Genomic DNA, 23467 nt, shown 5'->3' with positions numbered 1-23467 from the left:
TTTTTTCACATTTTTGCAATTTTTGCATATATTCTATTTTCATTTGTGCAAGAGCGACTGTATTTGTTCTAGCATTTTATTATTGTTATTCTGCAAGTTTATTGTGTGTGTTTAATTTGGGTGTAACATTCCTTTAAGCCACCTCTGTGGGCAGGGTGTCTGGTAGTTCTCACTTCAATATGGCGCAGTGCCTCCACCCGAATCTTGCTGGGAGCTGTAATGGGATGTAAGAGGGTCTTCCTCTTCTGCCAGGGGTCGACTCAGGAAACCCCTGTCCACACTACGCATACACACACAAAAGATGAGGTTGGAACAATTAACAGGTTTATTTATAAAGTGGATAAATGGTAAATAGTGTGAGGGGAATAGCAAGTAACAATAAAACAAATAGTATTACACAATCTACAAATACAAATACAATATTGGAATTTGCAGTTAACCTGAATGTTAGGGATAACACTTTCCCTTTAAATCGCAACAAGCACACTCCTAACTAATGCTGCTTAAAATATAAATGGCTGCAGCAATGGAAACAACAAAGTTCAATGTTGGCCCCTGGTTGCTGTGGGTGATGGGCTTGCAGAGTCCGTTGGTGCATGCCATAGGAAAAAGATCCTCTCCACAGCTGGCCCTATTATAACGCCTACTGTGTTGAACCACAAGCCCCAGCAATGCTCTCTTATAAGTAACTATTATATATTTCTCCGCAGTGGAACCACAAGTCCCAGCTAGCTACTCTTTGATGTGGCAGTTCTGCAATCACACAGGTTTCCAGCCTGGGGCTTCAGGATTCAGTTGCTTAAGGATGCAAGGCAGAGTTCTTCTCCTTGATGTAAAGCCAGGAGGAAGTGGGCATTCCCGGGTACCCTGGCTGGTCTGTGGTTGCAGTGCATCTCCAAAGCGCACTGTCCTCTCACATGGAGCAGCAGAACTATCAGTCTGTGCACTGTGCTCGCCTTCTGGTTCACTGCTGTCTCTTCTCAGTAATAACTGACAACCCTCATGTCCTCTAGTATTGTCTCCTCCCCCCTCTTCTCCAGCTTGCTCAGCCAGTCAGTCCTGTCCTCTTCTGTTGCTCCTCCTCTTACAGCTTGCCAAGGCAATGAAGGGATTAATGTCTCTTACTGAGAAACTCTGTCTGCTCCTATCAGACTCAGTTTCTGTGCACCTTTACATAAGGTGTTTAGTGTTTTGTCGCTCTGTATATTTTTTCACAAACAAGCACTGCATTACATTCAGTCAGACATGTTTATTGGCAGGCTTTCTGTTAAATCTGATATATTATCAGGCTGGGAAGGTTATTGGGCCCTTCCAAGTCTAAAAATACCAGCCCGAGTCACGCTGTCCTCTGTGAGACCTGGTAACTCTGATGAGCGGTATAGTTACTGATGTCACTGCTGTTCTGTGGACTAAGTCGGTCTCGGTAGACCTGAGTGGCTTTTTTTTAAAATAACTTGGTGAACCAGGGAAAGTGTCAAGGAGTGTTTTTTCTAATAAAATTAATTCTTCTGTATGTGTATTTTTTTATAGGCACCTCCCCATTACTAAAACCAGGGCTTGATTCCAACTGTGATTTTTGAAAAATCACAGCTGACATAAAATCCAAATACCATTACCCCGATTGCCAATGCATCGGGACAATCGTGAAGAGTCATGCAAAGTGACAGAATTGGCGTATCTAATGTGATGCGCCACTTCTGGGGCTGTGGCGGGCTGTGATTTTTAGGCTGGGAAGAGCCCAATAACCATGGACCGTCCCAGCCTGATAATATCATCTCACAGCTGTATGCTTTACCTTTGCTGGTTATCAAAAATAGGGAGAATCTCCACGTCATTTTTTAAAACCATTTATTAGGTTAAACAAGGCTAAACACCTTTTAGTGCCACATAAAAGAGTGCAAGCATATTATATCTAAGGGGCTTGTGAAATCATATATCTACAGGACATCTATTTGTCCTTTATATCTATTCTGAGGGTTCTGGCTGTGGATTTACCGTACTTGGCTGATGAAATTTTGTATTTCCTTTGAGATATGTGCGCCTCAAAGGAAATCAGATGGCACACGCATGGTCCGTGTGCTTTTTGTTTTTTCTCTCGCATAGATTGACTTGCATTGGCGACTCTCATCCGATATACGTGGCCACTCGCAGCATGCTGTGATTTTTTTCCTCAGCTCAATTACAGCTGAGGAAAAACTTGCAGATCAGCACTGACTCATTGAATAACATTGCTGCGAGTGCAATGCGATTTTTTTTATCAAATTACACATTACTTTTTCACATAAAATAGGACATTACACTCTCTGATTTTACACGCAGATGTGAGAGAGCCCTTAAATGCCCCCCAAAGGTTTTTTATTACGTTGGGAGTGGTGGTGGTGGTGGGGGGGAGGTTGATGCACTGGAAAGCGGGAAAAAAATTCCAAGTGTGTTAAAATAGCACAAAAGTGCCATTCCACAATTATTTTTTGTATTTACCATGTTCACTATATGGTAAAACTGACCTGGCAGTATGATTCCCCAGGTCAGTATGATTATGCAGATACCAAAACATGTTTAGGGTTTTTTTTTATTTAAGTGGTGAAAACAAATTCAGAAATTTGTAGAAAAAAAAACCTTTGCATGTGTCGCTATTTCCAGAGACCCGCAAGGGTTACATTTTTCTGGATATGGCACTGTGTGGGCTTATTTTTTGTGCCCTGAGTGGACATTTTATCTAATATAATTTTAGGGTAGATTTGATGTTTTTAACTTCTCTTATTGCATCTGACTGAAATTACATAACACCGAAACTATGGGTGTGTACAGAGACCATAATCCCTCCAGGGAATGGAGAACTCCCAAATGAATATATTCTACAATATAATAGAGTAATGACCACCAGAAATGGACAACACTAAAGTATCAGCCATTATGGAATTTTAAAGATAAAAAATAAATATATGTATACCAATGGACAGACAGTAACATCCAATAACATAATAAAAATAGTAGATCAATGTTGCACAAAAAAGGTAATTCTAGTGTTTTGATTACTTTTCTTGTTACACAGTTTACCAATAGGATTAATTTCTTTTATATTTTGATAGATCAGTTTTTTACGAACGTAGCAATGCCAAATATGTGTATTTTTTGTGTTTTGATTTTATTTTTAATGGGGCAAAAGAGGGAGATTTCAACATTTGTATTTTTTAATACACTTTTTCCTGTACTTGTTAGTTCCTTTAGGGTACTTGAAGTTCTGATCGCTTGTACCATACATAGCAATACATCAGCACTGCTATGTGTAGTGAAATCATGGTCTCCTATGAACACCAGCTAAACGTTGGCTTTCCCATGAGAACCGTCATGACAAACACAGAGGTTTTCAGCAGACTCCCAGCTGTTATGGCAACCTATTGGTGCCCCGCGATCACATCATATGGAATGACGCACCCCCCTGCCAGTGCTCATTAAATTCCGATGTCAGAGATTGGCGCTCCTTCCCATGCGAGCCTTGACTTGTTTGCCCAAACAGTAGTTTTCTACCACATATGGGGTATTGGTGTACTCAGGAAAAATTGCACAACAAATTGAACAGTTTATTTTGTCATGTTACCCTTGTGAAAATGAAAAATTTGGGGCAAAACCAACATTTTTATGGGAAAAGTGTATTTTTTTCATTTTCACGGCTCAATGTTATAAAATTCTGTGAGGCACTTGTGGGTTCAAGGTGCTCACCACACCTCTAGATAAGTTATTTGAGGTCTGTAGTTTCCAAAATGTGGTCACTTTTGGGAGGTTTCCACTGTTTAGGCACATCAGAGGCTCGGCAAATGCGACATGGTGTCCGTTACCTATTCCAGTCAATTTTGCGCTCCAAAAGTTAAATAATACTCCATCCTTTCCGAGCCCTGCCGTGCGCCCAAACAGTAGTTTTCCAACACATATGGAGTATCATTGTACTCAGGAGAAATTCCACAACAAATTGTGCAGTCTATTTTCTCCTGTTACCCTTGTGAAAATGAAAAATTTTGGGAAAAAGCTAAATTTTTTTGGGAAAAAGCAAAATTTGTATTTTTTTACTTCCACGTTGCTTTAATTCCTGTGAAGCACCTGAAGGGTTAATAAACTTCTTGAATGTGGTTTTGAGCACTTTGACGGGTGCAGTTTTTTAGAATGGGGTCATTTTTGGTTATTTTCTGTCATATAGGCCTCTCAAAGTCACTTCAAATGTGATGTGGCCAAGTACAAAAATTGGTTTTGTAAATTTTGTTGGAAAATTGAGAAATTGCTTCTAACACTTCTAACTTCCTGAAACAAAAAAAATTATGTTTCACAAATAATTCTTATGTAAAATAGACATGTGGCAAAGATTATTTATTAACTATATTGTGTGATATAACTATCTGGTTTAAGTGCATGAAAATTAAAAGTTTTAAAATTGCAAAATTTTCAAAATTTTGGCCAAATTTCCAATTTTTTCACAAATTAATGCAAAAAATATCGGCCTAAATTTACCACTAACATGAAGTAGTAACATGTCGTGAGAAAAAAATCTCAGAATCACTGGGATAAGTTGAAGCGTTCCAGAGTTGTTACCACATAAAGTGACACTGGTCAGAATTGTAAAATTTGGCCTGATCAGGAAGGTGAAAACAGGCTCAGGGTTGAAGAGTTAAAGGGGTTAAATAATTTTACAAAAGATCAATAATATTTATTTCCCTTATAGGAATCAGAGCCAGTTAGTGATATGTAGTTAGGTAAGAAGCAGTTCTACAATTTCATATTGACCAGTAAGTGGCTGCAAGAAGCTTTACACAAGTTCTGCTACTAACTATACATGCTGTAATTAGAAAACATGATCTTCTGGACAGCAGTAATGAAACACATTCTCTTTAGTACCATACATACATAGCCCAGACGTTGCAGACTGGGTCTGATATGTGTCAATGAAGAAGACAAGGCTGTAGGAGAAAGATTTGTTACAGAATGTTACAGGCATCTATTCATCAATTTTCTTTTGTATTTGCAAGATTTACAGGCATGCTCCTCGCCTTTTTGCACATTTTCTGATTATAGTGTATTCCAGTCAACTCATTAGTTCTCCATTTAGTACAGATATCTGTGTCCCATCCACAGCGGTCTTCGGCATCTAACTTTCAGTCTACGAGGCTTCTCTAGACACAAGGTTGAGTATAATAGGTTTAGTTGTATTCAGGAATCCTCCGGTGTCAAGTTCCAGAGGTATCTGTAAAATTAGATTTATCAGATTAAGGGTAGGTTCACATGAGAGTATAAAAATCGTTTACAGTTTCATCCAGAAAAGTGGGACGTTTTATTTCTCACTTGTCATCCGTGTGCCGTCCATATACAACTCGTTTTTTTTATAGCAGCAGCTATTAATCATTCACAAAACCATTTAGTTTCCTATGTTACAAAATAGTAATGTATCCGTAAACATCAGATGCCATACTATGGCTCCATATGGCATATGATTTTTTTTTCACCCATAGACTTGAATGGGCAAGTGTAATCTGAGTTATGCAAGAAACTAGTGAATGCTGCTATTTGTTTCACACGCAGTGAAAAAAATCACCCATCTGCACTGCCTCATTGAATAACATTGGTCCATGTTCTGTCCGTTTTTTCACAGACTGCACTCAGACTGAGAATATGGTCATGTGAACGAGCATTAAGACTTGTAAAACCAGCTTCTGTATAATTGTAATAAATGTTAATAATTTTTTAAAGGGAATCTGAGAATCTGCAGGGTTGAGATGTGTAAAACCTTTCCAGGTATACTTTTTGTCTGCATTTGATGCTCCCTTGCTGTGAAATTCGTATATAAATTCATAGAAATTAGCTTTGCAAGTGCACTGATGGGCATATAAGTGCAGTTGCAGTCCCTGGCTCGTCTTCGCTTCTCCCTCCGGTACTGGCCTCAAGATTTATAAGCATTCTTTGTAAGGTTTATCACAGCTCTAGCCTACAGCACCTATGCTTGCCTAGGGCTAATCTTACTGACATATTCCCATTATTCTCAGGAGGGCACTGCTCCATTGCCTCCCACTTGATAGGGGGAGGTGGGCTCCTGAAGATCAACCGTACAGGCTGGCAGCATGAATGCGTCACTGGCCAGAACTGTGCACTCTCCTATTCTCCAAACAGAGGCAGCATTACTACTATTGCTTCGGGGTAAGGCAGGACACCAGATTCAGCGATCTGACCAGCTTTAGAGCAGCGCTTGAAAGCTCTAAAACAGGTGAGGATGGCCGTAGATTCTCTCATCTGAGAGAATCGGGTCGATTATGCAAATGACACTCTGATCAAACTTTGACCAGAGTGTCAGCATAGTGTAATCCGATGATCTCGTATGAGAGAATCAGAGCACACTGAGGAGAAGATGGAGAACAAAATTTCACCATCTTCTCCATTGTGTCAGTGCACAGAAATAGGACTGCACTCAGATGTCAGCCGAATGCAGTCCGATGATTTCCACACACTCTTTGACTTGCATGTGTAAGCAGGTGACCGGATGCAACACGCAGTGAGGGACAAGGTGGAAGTAAACAATTAAACCGTTTAATACTCTATGGTGGCAGGAAATTGTGGTAACTATAGTAATGGTGAATAATACAAAGCAGAGTAATTACAGCGTGAAATATACAATGAATCCTCAGGTTCACTCTAACTATTGCAACAGTCTCTCTTGTGATATATTCTTATAACTTTCTAACAGGGATAATGATCTCAGTACTATGAGAATCACTGAACTGCTTCTTCCTTATCACAGGCCCCTAACAAGGGTCTCCGGTTCTTCCCACTTGGTTGTAAGTCCTCATGACAGACTCACTTGCATCTCTCATTCACCACCGCAGGAGTCCACCCCTAAACGGAGTTTCCTCACGGATCTTTGCTGCTTGAAAGATGGCAGATATCTCCTGTATCCGGTGGGATGAGGGCTGGGCCTCGGCTCTTGACTGGTGTAGTCTGGGCACCGGATCTCAACAGGCGCAGGTCTGGTCTCAGGGCCTAGACTGGCGTAGCATGGGTTCCGGAGCTTGCCTGGCGCAGGTCTGGTCTTTGGGCCTTGACTGGTGGCATCTGGGTTCCGAAGCTTGACTGGCGCCGCCTGAGTTCTGCTTCCAAATCTGCTGGTTCACACTTCTTGTCACGGTGTGACACTCTGGCCTCAGTGTCTTCATCAACACACGTCCTGACAGTCTCTTCTCTTGGTTCCAAATTCACTCCCGTTTTGGTTTTCAGTGACTTTTTATACCAGGAAACTGCGTTCTCAAGGTCATCTGACCCGGTACTTGTCCTTCCTGAAACTCTCCCTCTTCCAGTCAGTCCCTCACGGTCTCATTTGAACAGTAGATGGCAGTCCTCACACACAAATGTCGCACAGTGCTGGGGATTCTCTGGAATCATGAATGTTTGGCCCACAAGTGATTATCTAGTCCAGTATTTCCAAAACTTTTCAACTTTGGGGCACCCCTGATGAAAAAAAATTACCCCAGAGTACTCCTATAGATAATTTTTGTACAAGTGACCAAAATACATACACTTGGCACCTTTAATATCTTAAGACTTATGATATACCTCCTGTATCGTTTATATAAAAATACACACAGTGCTTAAAGAATATATTAAAAAAATTATGCACAGTGCCCCCTGAATATCCGTGCCCCCTGGTATATAAAAAATACACACCATGTCCCTTCAGTATATATAAATATATATATATATATATATATATATACAGTATATATATATATATATATATATATATATATATATATATATACTCTAAAGGAGTACCCCACTGAACACATATAGAAATAAAATATATACAGTGCCCCCAAATACATGCTGTATATATACACATATCTATACAGTTGAAACCAGAAGTTTACATACACTATCTAAAAAGACACATATGCATGTTTTTCTCAATATCTGACATGAAATCAGAATAAACTTTTCCCATTTTAGGTCAATTAGGATTACCATAATTGTTAATATTTGCCAAATGCCAGAATAATGAGAGAGAATGTTTTAAGTAGTGTTGAGCGAACATGCTCGACACTGCTCGGTACTCGCCCGAGCATCACGCTACTTGGGATGTTCGGCGAGCACCGAGCATTTCCAGGTTACTCGGGCGGGAGCTCAGGTCTCCGCCCTGCATGTTTGGCGCTCTTTACAGAGCCAATGAACATGCAGGGATTGCCAGCCAGTCACTGTAATGCTGTAGCCATGTTGGTTGTGGGCATTACATTGATTGGCTGGCTGCACAGCGTCACCTCGAGTATTTAAAACCGGGCGCCGCCATCTTGGACACAGACGGCTGGGATCAGACAGTGTAGGGACAGCGCTGCTGATTTAGGGAGAGATATATACTGCAAAATAGTTAGTGTAGGGTCTGTAAAGACTGCCAGATCAAACAAACAGTACTTCTCAGGACTAATATCCATCCCAGATATCAGGCGGGCAGGCAGGCAGGCAGGCTGTATGGGAGACGCAGTGGTTATACCAGCAAACGCTGCATTACAGTCCTGTGTGCTCCTGTTGCTGAAATTGCTGGACTTAGCTCCAGGTCTTGGGGGCCAGGAAAAATCCTTTTTTTTCATCTAAATCCTCTTTTTTTTTTCCTCCTTCACACTGTACAAATACCCGTCTTATAAACCTTTTGGTGTCCCCCCCCCCCCAAAAAAAAGTGTGTCTGTGACAGTTCAGACACAAATATATCTGTTGAAAATAGTCTGGTGTAGGCCAGACAAACAGAAGTGTGGTTTTGCAGTTCCACTTTTCAAACCTCTGTATTATCCACTTTTGGCCCATTTGTATCTAAAAAAAAACAGTTTGAGTGTGTCGCTCATTGTTCAGCCGCAAATATATATATTTAAAAAAGTCTGGTATACACCAGTAAATTATAACTGTGGTTTTGCTGTTCCACGGTAAAAAATCTCTATTATCCTGCTTTTGGCATTTTTTGCCGTAAAAAAAAAACTAATAGTGTCTCCCTGATTTTTCAGACACAAATATATCTGTTGAAAATAGTCTGGTGTAGGCCTGAGAAACAGAAGTGTGGTTTTGCAGTTCCACGGTTCAAACCTCTGTATTATCCACTTTTGGGCCATTTGTATCTAAAAAAAAACAGTTTGAGTGTGTCTCTCACTGTTCAGCCGCAAATATACAGTACAGACCAAAAGTTTGGACACACCTTCTCATTTAAAGATTTTTCTGTATTTTTATGACTATGAAAATTGTACATTCACACTGAAGGCATCAAAACTATGAATTAACACATGTGGAATTATATACTTAACAAAAAAGAGTGAAACAACTGAAAATATGTCTTATATTCTAGGTTCTTCAAAGTAGCCACCTTTTGCTTTGATGACTGCTTTGCACACTCTTGGCATTCTCTTGATGAGCTTCAAGAGGTAGTCACCGGAAATGGTCTTCCAACAATCTTGAAGGAGTTCCCAGAGATGCTTAGCACTTGTTGGCCCTTTTGCCTTCACTCTGCGGTCCAGCTCACCCCAAACAATCTTGATTGGGTTCAGGTCTGGTGACTGTGGAGGCCAGGTCATCTGGCGTAGCCCCCCATCACTCTCCTTCTTGGTCAAATAGCCCTTACACAGTTTTGCAGTTCCACGGTTCAAACCTCTGTATTATCCACTTTTGGGCCATTTGTATCTAAAAAAAAACAGTTTGAGCGTGTCGCTCACTGTTCAGCCGCAAATATATATATTTAAAAAAGTCTGGTATACACCAGTAAATTATAACTGTGGTTTTGCCATTCCACGGTAAAAAATCTCTATTATCCAGCTTTTGTCATTTTTTCCGTAAAGAAAAACAGTAATAGTTTCTCCCTGATTGTTCAGATTGTTTAAAAGAGTTGGGTGTAGGCCAGAGAAATAGAACTGTGGTTTTCCTCTTCCATGGTTCTAATCTACTTTTTATTACCCTTTTTCCATTGATAGTGCGAGTGTAAGCTATTTTATTTCCTTTACAATGGGCAAAGCGCGTGGCAAGGGACGTGGAACTGGACGTTCTGTTGATGGTGCGTGCAGAGGATGGGGACGTGGCCAAGGTGAAAATGTTCCACAACCAACAGCTACATCTTCTCACTCCCACTTCTTGACCAAATTACTAGGGAAGCACAGAACAACACCAGTATTGCGAACTGATCAGTGTGAACAGGTTATTAATTAGATAGCAGATAATACTTCCAGTTACCTGGGCACCACCACCTCCGGACTGTCTTCCACACAGTCAAATCTTAGTAGCCGTGAGTCTCGACCGCATACTCCTCCTCACCCTGATGCTCCTTCCTCCCACCATGCCGAGTGTCGTCAGACAGCAGCTGATCCCACACTTGGACACTCTGAAGAGCTGTTCACTGGTCCATTTCCAGATTTGTGCCCCTCGCCTGCTCCGCTTGAAGTGGTGGAAGAGGAGGTCCCATGTAGCGATGCCCAAATATTTGAACAGCCACGGCCACAGGTAGTCGACGCTGGCAATTTTTCACAAGACGTGGACGATGACGAGACACAATTGCCAGGAAGTGATGAGGAGGATCGTGGTGCGCAAGTGGAAGAGGAGGAAGTGGTGGATGATCTAGTAACTGACCCAACGTGGCAGGAGGACATGCAGAGCGAGGCTAGCAGCACACAGGGTGAGGGAGGCAGAGTACCCCAACAGGCAGGAAGAAGCAATGTGGTGTCCGCACACAGAAGGCAGGCAACAGTTCCCCGTAACACCAACACGAGGGACGTTGCCAGTACAACCTGTAGGTCTTCCAGAGTCTGGAATTTTTTTAAAGACTCTGCTGATAACCCCAAAAAGGCCATTTGTACCACCTGCCATGCCAGCATCAGCAGGGGTGACAAAACTACCAGCCTGACCACCACCAGCATGATCAGGCACATGGCAGCAAAGCACCCGACTTTGTGGGGCGAACCCCAGGGTCCACGACCAGTGTCAGCGGGTGTCACCACTGCTTCTTCCGCTGTTGTGCGTGCAATAGAACCCCCTGTTGTGTGTGCAAGGCAATCCCCTGTCCATACTGCATGCAAAAATGCCCCCTCCTCTCAGTCTTCACTTGTTATGGCAGTTTCTCAAGAAACAGCATCAACGTCCACGTCCACGTCCCACCGCAGCGTTCAATTGTCCATATCCTAGAGCTTTGAACAAAAGCGGAAATTCGCAGCTAACACCCCACAGGCCACAGTCTTAAATTCGCACATTTCACGACTGCTTGCATTGGAAATGCTGCCTTTTAGGCTGGTGGAGACGGAATCCTTCCGCAACCTTATGGCGGTGGCCATCCCTCGGAACTCGGTCCCCAGCCGACACTATTTTGCCCGGTGTGCCCAAACCCCTGCCACTCCCTCAACAACGCAGTTACTGGGATAGTCCACCTGACAACGGACACGTGGACAAGTGCTTGTGGCCAGGGACGGTACATCTCCCTGACGGCACACTGGGTAAACGTAGTGGAAGCCGAGACCCAGTCGGACCTTGGGACGGAACACATCCTCCCCACACCGAGGATTGCGGGCCCTATGTCAGTCAGAGTTGCCCCCACAGTGTACAACTCCTGCGCATCTTCCTCCTCCTCCTCATGTTCAGCCTCCATCTCAGATATCACCACATCAGTTACAAGCGGGAAGCACTGCAGTACTGCCTCCGCCAAGCGGCAACAGGCTGTGCTGAAACTCATAAGCTTAGGTGAGAAACCTCACACTGCTTGTGAGTTGTGGACAGCTGTGAAAGAGCAGGCAGATCTGTGGCTGAGACCGCTGAACCTACATCCAAGCATGGTCTTGTGTGACAAGCGAGGCGAGATCACACACGTACCATGCCTGGCTCATGTGCTTAACCTCGTGGTTCAGCGGTTTCTTAAATTGTACCCCGAGTTGCCAGATCTGCTCGTCAAAGTACGCCGCCTGTCAGCTCATTTTCGCAAGTCGGCTACAGCTTCCGCCGCCCTTGCTGTGTTGCAGCAGCATTTGCAGCTTCCGTCACACCGACTGGTGTGTGATGTCCCCACACATTGGAACTCTATCCTCCACATGTTGCATAGGATTTGTGAGCAGAAGAGAGCAGTTGTGGAGTACCAGCTGCAACAAGGCCGTCGATATTCAGGTCAGACTCCACACATAAGACCTCAGGAGTGGACCTGGATGTCTGACATATGTACCATCTTGACAAACTTTGAGGAGTACACCAAGATGGTGAGTAACGATGATGCCATCATTAGCGTCAGCATTCCACTTGTCTGTCTTTTGCAACGCTCTCTGCAGAGAATAAAAGAGGAGGCATTGCAGCCAAAGTATGATGAGATGGATCAAGAAGCCGTAGCAGTCGATTACACAACGCCCAGCCTCATCTCATCCCAACGTGCATTGGGGGACAATGAGGGAGAGGAGGAGGAGGAGGAGGAGGAGGAGGAAGAACAGGAGCTTGTATCATGCGCTGTAGATGGTAGTACCTGTACAACTGTCATACCGTCGGTTCAGCGTGGGTGGCCTGAGGACAGGGGGGAGGAGGAGGAGGAGGAGAGCATGGTCAGTCGTCATCTTGGTGAGGACATGGAAGTCTTGCCCGTTACCAGTCTGGCACACATAGCTGAATTTATGTTACGCTGCCTTAACCGTGACCCTCGCGTTGTCAAAATATTGGGTGACAGTCATTACTGGTTGGTGACACTTTTAGACCCCCGCTACAAGGAGAACTTTCACTCTCTTATTCCTGAGGTGGAGAGTTCTACAAAAATGGGGCAGTACCAGAAGGCCCTTGCTGCAGAACGGTTAAAAAAATTCCCATCTGAACACGCTAGCGGCAGAGGTCACAGTTCGTTGCCCAACCAAGGCGTACATGCGAGAGAGACGCAACTCCAATCCAGCAAAGGCAGGGGAACACTGTCAACGTTCTGGCATAGTTTTCTCAGACCCTCTCTTCGGACAGACCCTGAGGCGCGGGGTACTCTCACAAGTAGTGGAAAGTTTCAAAAGATGGTGAAGGAGTACCAGCGTCCTCCGTGATTCCTCTCTGCCTTTTAATTATTGGGTATCCAAGCTGGACACTTGGAATGAACTCACTCTGTACGCCTTGGAGGTCCTGGCCTGCCCTGCCGCTAGCGTGTTATCGGAGCGTGTTTTTAGTGCCGCTGGGGGAATTATAACTGATAAGCGCACTCGCCTGGCAACTGACAATGCTGACAAGCTGACCATTATCAAAATTAACAAGGGCTGGATTGGGCCAGACTTCTCATCACCACCAAATGACAGCAGAGTATCATAAAGTCAAATCCACTGTGTTATTTCGGGAGGTGTATTCACATGCACCGCTTCACACCCACTCATGGCTATATGCTTCCTCATTTCAGCTGTTTTATGTTCTTCTACTTATCCTCAGACTCCACCACCACTATACCACCAGGGTGACCGTGGTCCATGTTGCCATTATTGAAAGTTCCTCCGTCCTTGTTTGTGTCAGCTTTTGCTTGGAAGGCATAAGCAAAGACTGTGGGAGACCCACTCCCCAATAATGGGAATAATGTTTTTAATATGCTGTACTGCATGGCTCTTGTAAGGGGCATTAAAACCGTCTTGTTAAGCTACTGTGACCTCCACCACTTTTCCAAGGGGAATTAAAACCATCTTGTTAAGCTACTGGGACCTCCACGTCTCTTCCGAGGGGCATTAAAAGCGTCTTGTTAAACCACTCTGAACTCCACAGCTCTTCCAAGGGGCATTGAAATGTTGTTTTTAATTACCTCTAACCTCCACGACACTTCCAACGGGCATTGCATTTCCTCCTAATTGTAGTCAGCTTTTGCTTTTCAATGCAAAGGCGAAAACTAAAGGAGACCCACTCCCCAATAATGGGTAGAAGGTTTTTAGTACGCTGTAATCCACGTCTGTTTCAAGGGGCATTGCAGTTCCTCATAATTTTTGGAAAGCCTTCCATTCACTGCTTAGGCCAACAGTGTACAGGAGACCCAGTTGCTATAAATGGAAAAAACGGTTTAGTTAAGGCCCTCAGACCTCCATGTCATTTCCAAGGGGCATTGGAGTGCCTCGAAATTTTTGGTAGGCATTGCACTCACTGTATGCCCTATAACTGTGTAGCCGAACCGCTCCTTTTGTTACAGAAACATATCCTACAAGACATATGTGGTTGACTGGCCTGATATTGATGAGAATGGTCCCTGTTCCTCCTGCTCTTTCTCCTTTGCCACCACCTCATCCATCATTTATCACCTGAAGCTTTGTTTTAACGGGAGTCATAGAACCGGGATAGTAGCAGGAAAACATCCAGCAATCCTCGGAGGAGGTAGGATATGCGCCAAAATGCTGACCACCTCAGGCCTAGCCACTACTAAATACATGCGCTTGCATTCCAAGAAAACAAAGCAGATGCTAACTTCTATCATCATCATCATGCTCCTCACCTTGGCACTCTCAACTCCCCTGATGGAGAAGCTAGGGCCCACCGGAGGAGTCTGGTTGTCTGGTGGGCTCGTCTAATGCTGCCTTAAAGTAGGCCAGGCTAAGAAAAGTGTGTGGGAAGGTGACAGGAGAAATAGGGGCGGCTGGGGACCGTTTATGGACACCCGGCAGCCCCTGGTGGCTGGGGACCGAGCGTGGACACCCGGCCGCCGGGCGGCTGGGGACTGAGTATGGATACCTCGCTGCCGAAGCAGCCATGAGGTAGTGGCCAGCTTCGGCCTCCTCCAAACTAAAAGGCCCCATTTCAAGTGCAAGCTAGCAGTATGGTATTGCAGCCTGGGGGTGGGTGGGTGGCAGGCTGCACATTTACGCTTGCATTAAAAGAAAACAAAGCAGATGCTAACTTCTATCATCATCATCATGCTCCTCACCTTGGCACTCTCAACTCCCCTGATGGAGAAGCCAGGGCCCACCGGAGGAGTCTGGTTCTCTGGTGGGCTTGTCCAATGCTGCCCTAAAGCAGGCCAGGCTAAGAAAAGTGTGTGGGAAGGTGACAGTAGAAATAGGGGCTGCCGAAGCAGCCATGAGGTAGTGGCCAACTTCGGCCTCCTCCAAACTAAAAGGCCCCATTTCAAGTGCAATCTAGCAATATAGTATTGCAGCCTGCGGGTGGGTGGGTGGTTGGCAGCATATTTGCGCTTGCATTGCAAGGAATGGGGGAGGTACAATTGAACACTGCCCTGGGACCAGGACTTGCACGGGGATAGTTGCAAGTCTGCATCTTCTGATTCGGCAAGGATCACTTCTGATGGGCACACTTTTAGGCAGTGACCTGGGTGTCAGAGATGCTTCAGGGGTCTTCCCCATGCTGTTCCCATGTCTTTTCTTCACTGTAGGCATGTGTCACACAGCACATGGCCAGATAAGGTTGTAAAATGTTAAAATGACATTTCCCAGTGAATGCATTTGTCACGGTTGAAAGCAATACAAAAGTGCAAAAACGCATAAAAAATGCTACTTGTGAACATAGCCCAAGGTGTGGAGGAGTATTTTTTTTTTGGTTATTTATTTTACCTTATACACAAGTCTTTACCCTGGAAAGGAACTTCCTTAACATATTTCACAGGAAAGCAGTTTCAGTTTCGTTTTTGAACGTTTTATTGTGAGCCCTTAAAAGTGGCTTAATACCTCTGACCACGTTGTTGACAGCAGTGACCTGGGGGTCATAAATGCTTCCTGGGGTGATCCCCATGCTGTCCCCATGTCATTTGAGCACTGTCACTATCGTTTTGGGCACTTGTTAGGCTTTTAAAAGACTGCCGGGGGTGCCACCGCAAAAATGCTCGGGTCTCCCATAGACTAACATTGGGCTCGTTGCTCGGGTCGAGCACCCTAGTATCACGGCGAGCTCGGCCCGAGCTTCGAGCACCCGAACATTTTAGTGCTCGCTCAACACTAGTTTTAAGGCATTTTTATTACTTACTGCAAAGTCAAATGTTTACATACATTTCATTAGTATTTTGTACCATTGCCCTTAAACTGAATGACTTAGGTCAAACATTTGGGATATCCTTCTACAAACTTCTCACAATAGTTAGTCGGAATTTGGGCCCATTCCTCCTGATAAAACTGGTGTAACTGATCTAGGTTTGTAGGTCGCCTTGCTTGCACCTGCCTTATCAGTAATGATGAGTGAGCGTGCTCGCCACTGCTCGGTACTCGCCCGAGCAACACACTGCTCGACAAGCTCGGCGTTCCGCGAGTATTTCCGGGTTGCTCGGGCGGGAGCTCGGGTCCCCGCCCTGCATGTTTGGCGCTCTTTAGAGAGCCAATGAACACGCAGGGATTGCTTGCCATGCATTGTAATGCTGTAGCCGGGGTTGGAGTGGGGCACCGGGACCCTGGAGAATTCTCCGGTGGTCCCGGGTCTTCAGCAAGCCCCCGAGCAGAACGCACAGGGGCCCGCTGGTTAACATTGCCGCCAGTGTACCTGCACCAGGGCCAGAGGTGGGCCCTTGCAGTTCGGCTGATGAGGGCAATCTGGCCTGCTTCTCGGACCCCCGGGCTCCAGGAGTCCCTTGGCCAGATTGCCCTCATCATGTGCAGCGGGCAGGGAGCGATCCTTCCAGTTCTGCTGCTAACAGGAGGAAAATGGCAGTGGAGCTGATCGATCTGTCCTCTGTTTCCAGCCCACCGCTTTCTCCCTGACACAGGCTCGCGCGGCTTGATGACGTCATCAAGCAGCGCGTGCCTGTGTCAGGGAGAAAGTTGCACACAATGAGGATGCTGAAGGGGAGCGGTAAGGTTTTTTTCTGTTTTTTAACTAATACACTGGGGATGAGGAAGACCTGGCAATGATGGAGGAGTGGAGGGAGTTGAGCAGGAAATGATGGAGGAGTGTGGGGGGGAGCTGGCAATGATGGAGGAGATGCGGGGGAGAGCTGGCAATGATGGAGGAGGTGGAAGGGAAAGCTGGAAATGATGGAGGAGGTGGGGGGAGAGCTGGCAATGATGGAGGAGGTGGGGGGAGAGCTGGCAATGATGGAGGAGGTGGGGGGAGAGCTGGCAATGATGGAGGAGGTGGGAGGAGAGCTGGCAATGATGGAGGAGGTTGGGGGAGAGCTGGCAATGATGGAGGAGGTGGGGGGGAGAGCTGGCAATGATGGAGGAGGTGGGGGGGAGCTGGCAATGATGAAGCAGGTGGGGGGAGCTGGCAATGATGAGGAAATGGGGGGGAGAGCTGGTAATGATGGAGGAAGTGGGGGGAGAGCTGGCAATGATGGAGGAAGTGGGGGGGCGCTGGCAATGATGGAGGAGGTGGGGGGAGAGCTGGCAATGATGGAGAAGGTGGGGATAGAGCTGGCAATGATGGAGGAGGTGGGGGGAAATCTGGCAATGATGGAGGAGGTGGGGGGGCTGGCAATGATGGAGGAGGTAGAAGGAGAGCTGGAAATGATGGAGGAGGCGGGGAGAGCTAGCAATGATGGAGGTGGGGGAGAGCTGGCAATGATTGAGGAGGTGGGAGGGAGAGCTGGCAGTGATGGAGTAGGTGGGGGATCTGGCAATGATGGATGAGGTGGGGGGAGCTGGCAATGATTGAGAAGGTGGGGGGAGAGCTGGCAATGATGGAGGAGGTGGAGGGGAGAGCTGGCATTGATGATGGAGGTGGGGGAGAGCTGGCAATGATGATGGAGGAGGGGGAGAACAATGATGGAGCAGGGGGGATAGCAATGATGGAGGAGGGGGAGTGCAATGATGGAGGAGGGAAGAGCAATGATGGGGAATTATTTGGACACTGTATGCTGTTAATATCTGGTGTGGCGGTATTTGTCTCTAGTATTTGGTATTATTTGGTCTCTATATGCTGGAAATATGTAGTCCAGTCATGGTGTGGCGGTATTTCTCCCTTGTATGTGGGACTGTTGGTGTTGGTATAGTGGATTGTGTTGTGTTTGGGGTCACTTGTTCTCTCTAATATTAATTAGGAGAAGATTCTTTATTTCCATTAGTGATTAAATACTTGGAACAGAGCGGCAGAGATGCACTTACAGGGGTTCTCTGGGGAAAACAAGTAATCACCTCTCCACAGGATAAGTGATAAATTATTGATTAATGGGGGTCTGAATGCTGGGACCCACACCGATTGGTAGAATGTGGAGGTTTTATCCCCATTAGGCTGGAGCTCATGTGCGACTTGACCACTGATCCATTCATTCCCTCCGTGGCTGTTGTTTTTTTCTGGAAGTCCCAAAGAGAATGAATGAGGCTGCGGTCAGACGTCCTACCTGCCGCTGCATTTTAAAATGGGGAAAAGTGTCCTTACAGGGATAAAACTTCCCCATTCTTCCGATAGGTGTGTTTTCCAATGTTCGGACCCAAACGATCTTATGACACATATGAGTAGGCAGAGCTATAGGGCAGCATCATATGACACATATGAGTAGGCGGAGCTATCGGGCAGCGTCATATGATGCATAGGAATGGGCGGAGCTATAGGGCATGTCAAGGGGACTTACACCACAGCATAAGATGATGCGATTAGGGGTGTGACCTCAGGCCACATGACCAGTGGGGGTGGTGATCCAGTGACGTCACACACTTTCTATTTCCGGGTTCTGAGCATAAAACACACGCTGGTGAGGAAGAGAGACAGCACCATACTAATGTGAAATACATGATTTCTGAAGTGCGATATACAGGCAGTATTTTTCGAGCAATCCGGTAAGCTTGTACTCCACAATGTTCCTTTTCTTTTTTCTTTTGGATACTCATGTCATGTCTTTATATTTTAGTCTACTCTATGGTGGAAGTTTCCTGAGAACCGAAAATGAAAGTTCAAAGGGTCTACTACTATCACAACCCTAATGGAAATCATACCTTTATATTATTGATATCTACTTTCAAACTCACTATTGAAAACACTAGTGGAGATTCACTCTAGTTATAAAAAACTATATAATACTTGATACGTTTTCCTAGACCGCATATGTATGTTTCTAACATTGATATGTTATATGTATATTATGAAAATTAAACTATATGATTATAACTCTAATAGTTAAATTATATTTCTGTATGGAATAATAAATTTGATTTATTTTTTCTGTATGTATACAGTGTTTGATGAAGACCGATATACGGGTCGAAATGTTACACATTTTTGTGGATTGCATATAAAAAGTACAATTAAAGAATCTATTTTTTTGAACTGGCAATTGAGTGCTGAGTATTTGGAATATAGTAATAACGGGTTGGAACCCTTACTCAAGCCATATTTTCCAAACGATCAATAAGTTATCACCTATTTTGTGGAGCCCATGGATCGGTGATAACTTGTTTTAACCAAAGAACTCCTTTAATGCAAACTACCGTAATTGTACATCTCAGTTATAGTGGTGCACAGGAGATGTGCAGGAGTCGTCTGTGATTTACCGCTGACGCTCCACTATAACAGCGATAACTGCTAACAGGTATTTGCATATAGCTGTAGGGTGGGCCCTGAGGATCAATTCCTCCTGTGGGCCCCAGACACTCCAGTCTGACACTGGCTGTAGCCATGTTGGTTGTGGCATTGCAGTGATTGGCTGGCCGCATAGCGTCATCGGGTCTATATAAGAGCTTATGCACCTCTTCCCTCTTTGTGCACATAATGTTGTACTCTGTGTTTTTATCTGAGTATGTATATGTCCTGATGTCTGATGTATTAGTTATAGGGTCAGTATAGGTTAAGTGTAGGCAGACTATTAGATTAGCAGAAGGGTAGTGTTAAGAGTTAAGGGGTTTAGGAGCTGCTCCAGTGTGGGAGGAGAAGGTTCAGTGAAGTACTGAGACACTTCCTGTTTTCAGGGAGTTGATGTTAGGGTGAGAGAAGGAGAGATGTGAGAGAGCAATAGTTGGAGGTCTGTCCAGCAGTCGAGGAACGTCAGTCAGGAACTCTAAAATAGACTTTCCCTTAACGTTCGGGGCCTAAGGTCCACGGGAGCCAGCAGAGAAGTTTGTCTCAAAATCTTCCCAGAAGGGGAAGTCAGACGGGAATTAGTACAGAGAAGACAGTACGGGACTCTTAAAACTGCAAGCGTCTCAGAGGTCAAAAAGGTCGACTATGGATGGGATAGCTCAGGACAATCGGACAGTGAACATTAACAACACGTGATGTGCAATGGACTGTGAACCTGAAAAAGTATGTACCCAATACTGCGTGTTTCCCTATGTTGAATTTGGATGTTTAAGTAAAGTTCTTTTTTATAAAACGGAGTGGAAGTCCCCTAATATGTGTGCGGCAGTTCCTGGAGTGGAAGAACTGAAGACAGCAGAGATCTGCGACCAAAATGTGAGTGTTAAATACCACACGCACAGCACAGGAGAATTGGGACATTTGTCTTTGTCAGGGAGCCAGGGTGTAGGAACGCAGCAGTCCATCGCCACAACTACCACCCTGAGCCCCTCAAACTTAGGTGACAAACCACACACCGCTGAAGAGTTGTTGAAAGCTGTAACACAGCAGGCAGATCTGTGGCTCTCATCTCGGAACATACAGCCAGGCATGGTCGTGTGTGACAATGTCCGGAACATGGTGGGGGAGAAATGACAGCAGGAGTATATACGGTTTCCCTCTATGCCAGTCCTTTCACTGAGCTAAAGAATATGGCTGTGGTTAAATACAACTCTCACCGAGAAGCAGTATCAGACTGAAGAACAATGGGCCCACCAGAGGATTTGATTCTGAGGGCCCACTTTTCTCCCCCGCTCAAGAGCCGCATAGCAGCTGCAAAGTTTGCGGTATGAATACTCCTGAAGGAGAAGCCAAGGCCTACCGATTCTCTGGTGGGCCCATCCAACCCTGCCGAGAAGCAACCCTGGCTAAGAAAAGTCTGTGTTAAGGTTCCCGGACACTCTATGGCTGCTTTTTTACTGAGGGGGAAACCCACGCAAAAACGGGGAGAACATACAAAATCCTTGCAGATGGTATCCTTGGTGGGATTTGAACCCAGGACCACAGTGCTGCAAGGCTTCAATGCTAACCACTTAGCCACTGTGCTGCCCTCTCTCTTCTCCCTCTGATATCTAACATGCTGGAGAAACTTGCACCTACTTCCACTCAGTATCTTGAGCTCCTTTGTGAGAAACTAATGTATTTGGGCAGCCACTCAGTCTTCCAAATAATATTCCTGAAAAGTAAATTGTGGTATGACTTTGCTACAGGTACTGGGGGCACTGCTAATATCATGGAGTCATGCCATAATTCACTGGAAATATTACAGGCTGGTTGGAGCTAAGCTGATTCCCACAGAAAAGTACCAGCAGCAAGCTAAGGAGGTGGTGGCCTGTATCATCATGAATAATTTGCTCGTTGACTAGGAGACCTAATACTGCTGATGTCTACTTTGTGACTATTGTGTTGAAGCTTGATTGTCCCAGGGCCCGCAATCCTATGCGTCGGGAAGACGTGTTCCATCCCAGGGTCCCACTGGGTCCCGGCTTCCACAATATTAACCCTGTGATGCGTCAGTAAGTTGTACCATCCCTGGCCACATTCACTTGTCCACGTGTTTGTGGTTAGGCAGTCCTTCCCACTAATTGCGCTGGTGAAGGTATGGGTAATGTTCTGGGACCCGTGCTTGTATAAGGCGGGGACGACACCGGGAGAAAGAGTGGCGGCTGGGGACTGCCGCCGCCATGAGGTTGTCGAAAGCTTTCAGCTCCATGAGCCTAAAAGGCTACATTTCTAGTGCAAGCAGTCAAGAAATGTGGCAGTTTAGTAATGTGGCCTGTGGGTGGTTGGCTGTGTATTTGTGCTTTCATTCCACCTGGGTTAGGGACAACTGAACGCTGCGCTGGGGCAAGGACGTGGACCTGGTTGCTGATGGTGATGGTTGCAAGAGTGCATCGACAGGTGCAGGCTGGGGGGCATTTTTGCCTGCATCATGGAGGCTTGGTGTGCATGTATAATGGGGAAGAGGCAGTGGCGTCATCCGCAGACACTTTTTCTGGACCCTGGCTTCATCATCCACCCAAGTGTGGGATCAGTTGTCTCAGGGCACTCGGAAGTAGGAATATGCCGACTCCAAGTAAAAAATATCTCCCGGATCCGCACATTCCACAAACAAGAATTTGTAAAAACAGTAGTGCAAGCCCTCATCATCTCCCGCCTCAACGACTGGAAACTCCTGCTCTGTGGCCTCCCTTCCAACACTCTTGCACCTTCCAACACTCTCGCACCCCTCCAATCTATCCTAAACTCTGCTGCCCGACTAATTCACCTGTCCCCCCACTATTCCCTCGCCTCTCCTCTCTGTCAATCCCTTCACTGGCTCCCCATTGTCCAGAGACTCCAGTTCAAAACCTTAGCATGACATGCAAAGCCATCCACAACCTGTCTCCTCCATACAGTACAGATCAAAAGTTTGGACACACCTTCTCATTTAAAGATTTTTCTGTATTTTCATGACTATGAAAATTGTACATTCACATTGAAGGCATCAAAACTATGAATTAACACATGTGGAATTATATACTTAACAAAAAAGTGTGAAACAACTGAAAATATGTCTTATATTCTAGGTTCTTCAAAGTAGCCACCTTTTGCTTTGATGACTGCTTTGCACACTCTTGGAATTCTCTTGATGAGCTTCAAGAGGTAGTCACCGGAAATGGTCTTCCAACAATCTTGAAGGAGTTCCCAAAGATGCTTAGCACTTGTTGGCCCTTTTGCCTTCACTCTGCAGTCCAGCTCACCCCAAACCATCTCGATTGGGTTCAGGTTTGGTGACTGTGGAGGCCAGGTCATCTGGCGTAGCACCCCATCACTCTATTTCTTGGTTAAACAGCCCTTACACAGCCTGGAGGTGTGTTTGGGGTCATTGTCCTGTTGAAAAATAAATGATGGTCCAACTAAATGCAAACCAGATGGAATAGCATGCCGCTGCAAGGTGCTGTGGTAGCCTTGCTGGTTCAGTATGCCTTCAATTTTGAATAAATCCCCAACAGTGTCACCAGCAAAGCACCCCCACACCATCACACCTCCTCCTCCATGCTTCACAGTGCGAACCAGGCATGTAGAGTCCATTCGTTCACCTTTTCTGCGACGCACAAAGACACGGTGGTTGGAACCAAAGATCTCAAATTTGGACTCATCAGACCAAAGCACAGATTTCCACTGGTCTAATATCCATTCCTTGTGTTCTTTAGCCCGAGCAAGTCTCTTCTGCTTGTTGCCTGTCCTTAGCAGTGGTTTCCTAGCAGCTATTTTACCATGAAGGCTTGCTGCACAAAGTCTCCTCTTAACAGTTGTTGTAGAGATGTGTCTGCTGCTAGAACTCTGTGTGGAATTGACCTGGTCTCTAATCTGAGCTGATGTTAACCTGCAATTTCTGAGGCTGGTGACTCGGATAAACTTATCCTCAGAAGCAGAGGTGACTCTTGGTCTTCCTTTCCTGGGGCGGTCCTCATGTGAGCCAGTTTCTTTGTAGCACTTGATGGTTTTTGCAACTGCACTTGGGGACACTTTCAAAGTTTTCCCA

At 45.4% G+C, this 23467-nt stretch overlaps 1 protein-coding gene across 3 annotated transcripts in view; it reads right to left on the bottom strand.

Moving 5' to 3' along the window:
• Positions 1-302: 302 nt before the first annotated feature.
• LOC141156683 (cytochrome P450 3A8-like) overlaps positions 303-23467 on the bottom strand; it is a 476433-nt gene continuing 453268 nt past the window's right edge. For all 3 annotated transcript variants that reach the window (XM_073642945.1, XM_073642936.1, XM_073642955.1), the window contains one exon: positions 303-5230. In XM_073642945.1, the coding sequence (XP_073499046.1) occupies positions 5147-5230 (84 nt within the window). In that variant the 3' untranslated portion in view covers positions 303-5146. The remainder of the gene's footprint in view (positions 5231-23467) is intronic.

The sequence above is a fragment of the Phyllobates terribilis genome, unplaced genomic scaffold (genome assembly GCF_046119375.1).
Source record: "Phyllobates terribilis strain yellow unplaced genomic scaffold, ASM4611937v1 Scaffold_1__5_contigs__length_1240528914, whole genome shotgun sequence".
Classification (NCBI taxonomy): Eukaryota; Metazoa; Chordata; class Amphibia; order Anura; family Dendrobatidae; genus Phyllobates; species Phyllobates terribilis.
This window is presented reverse-complemented; position numbering and strand designations above follow the sequence as displayed.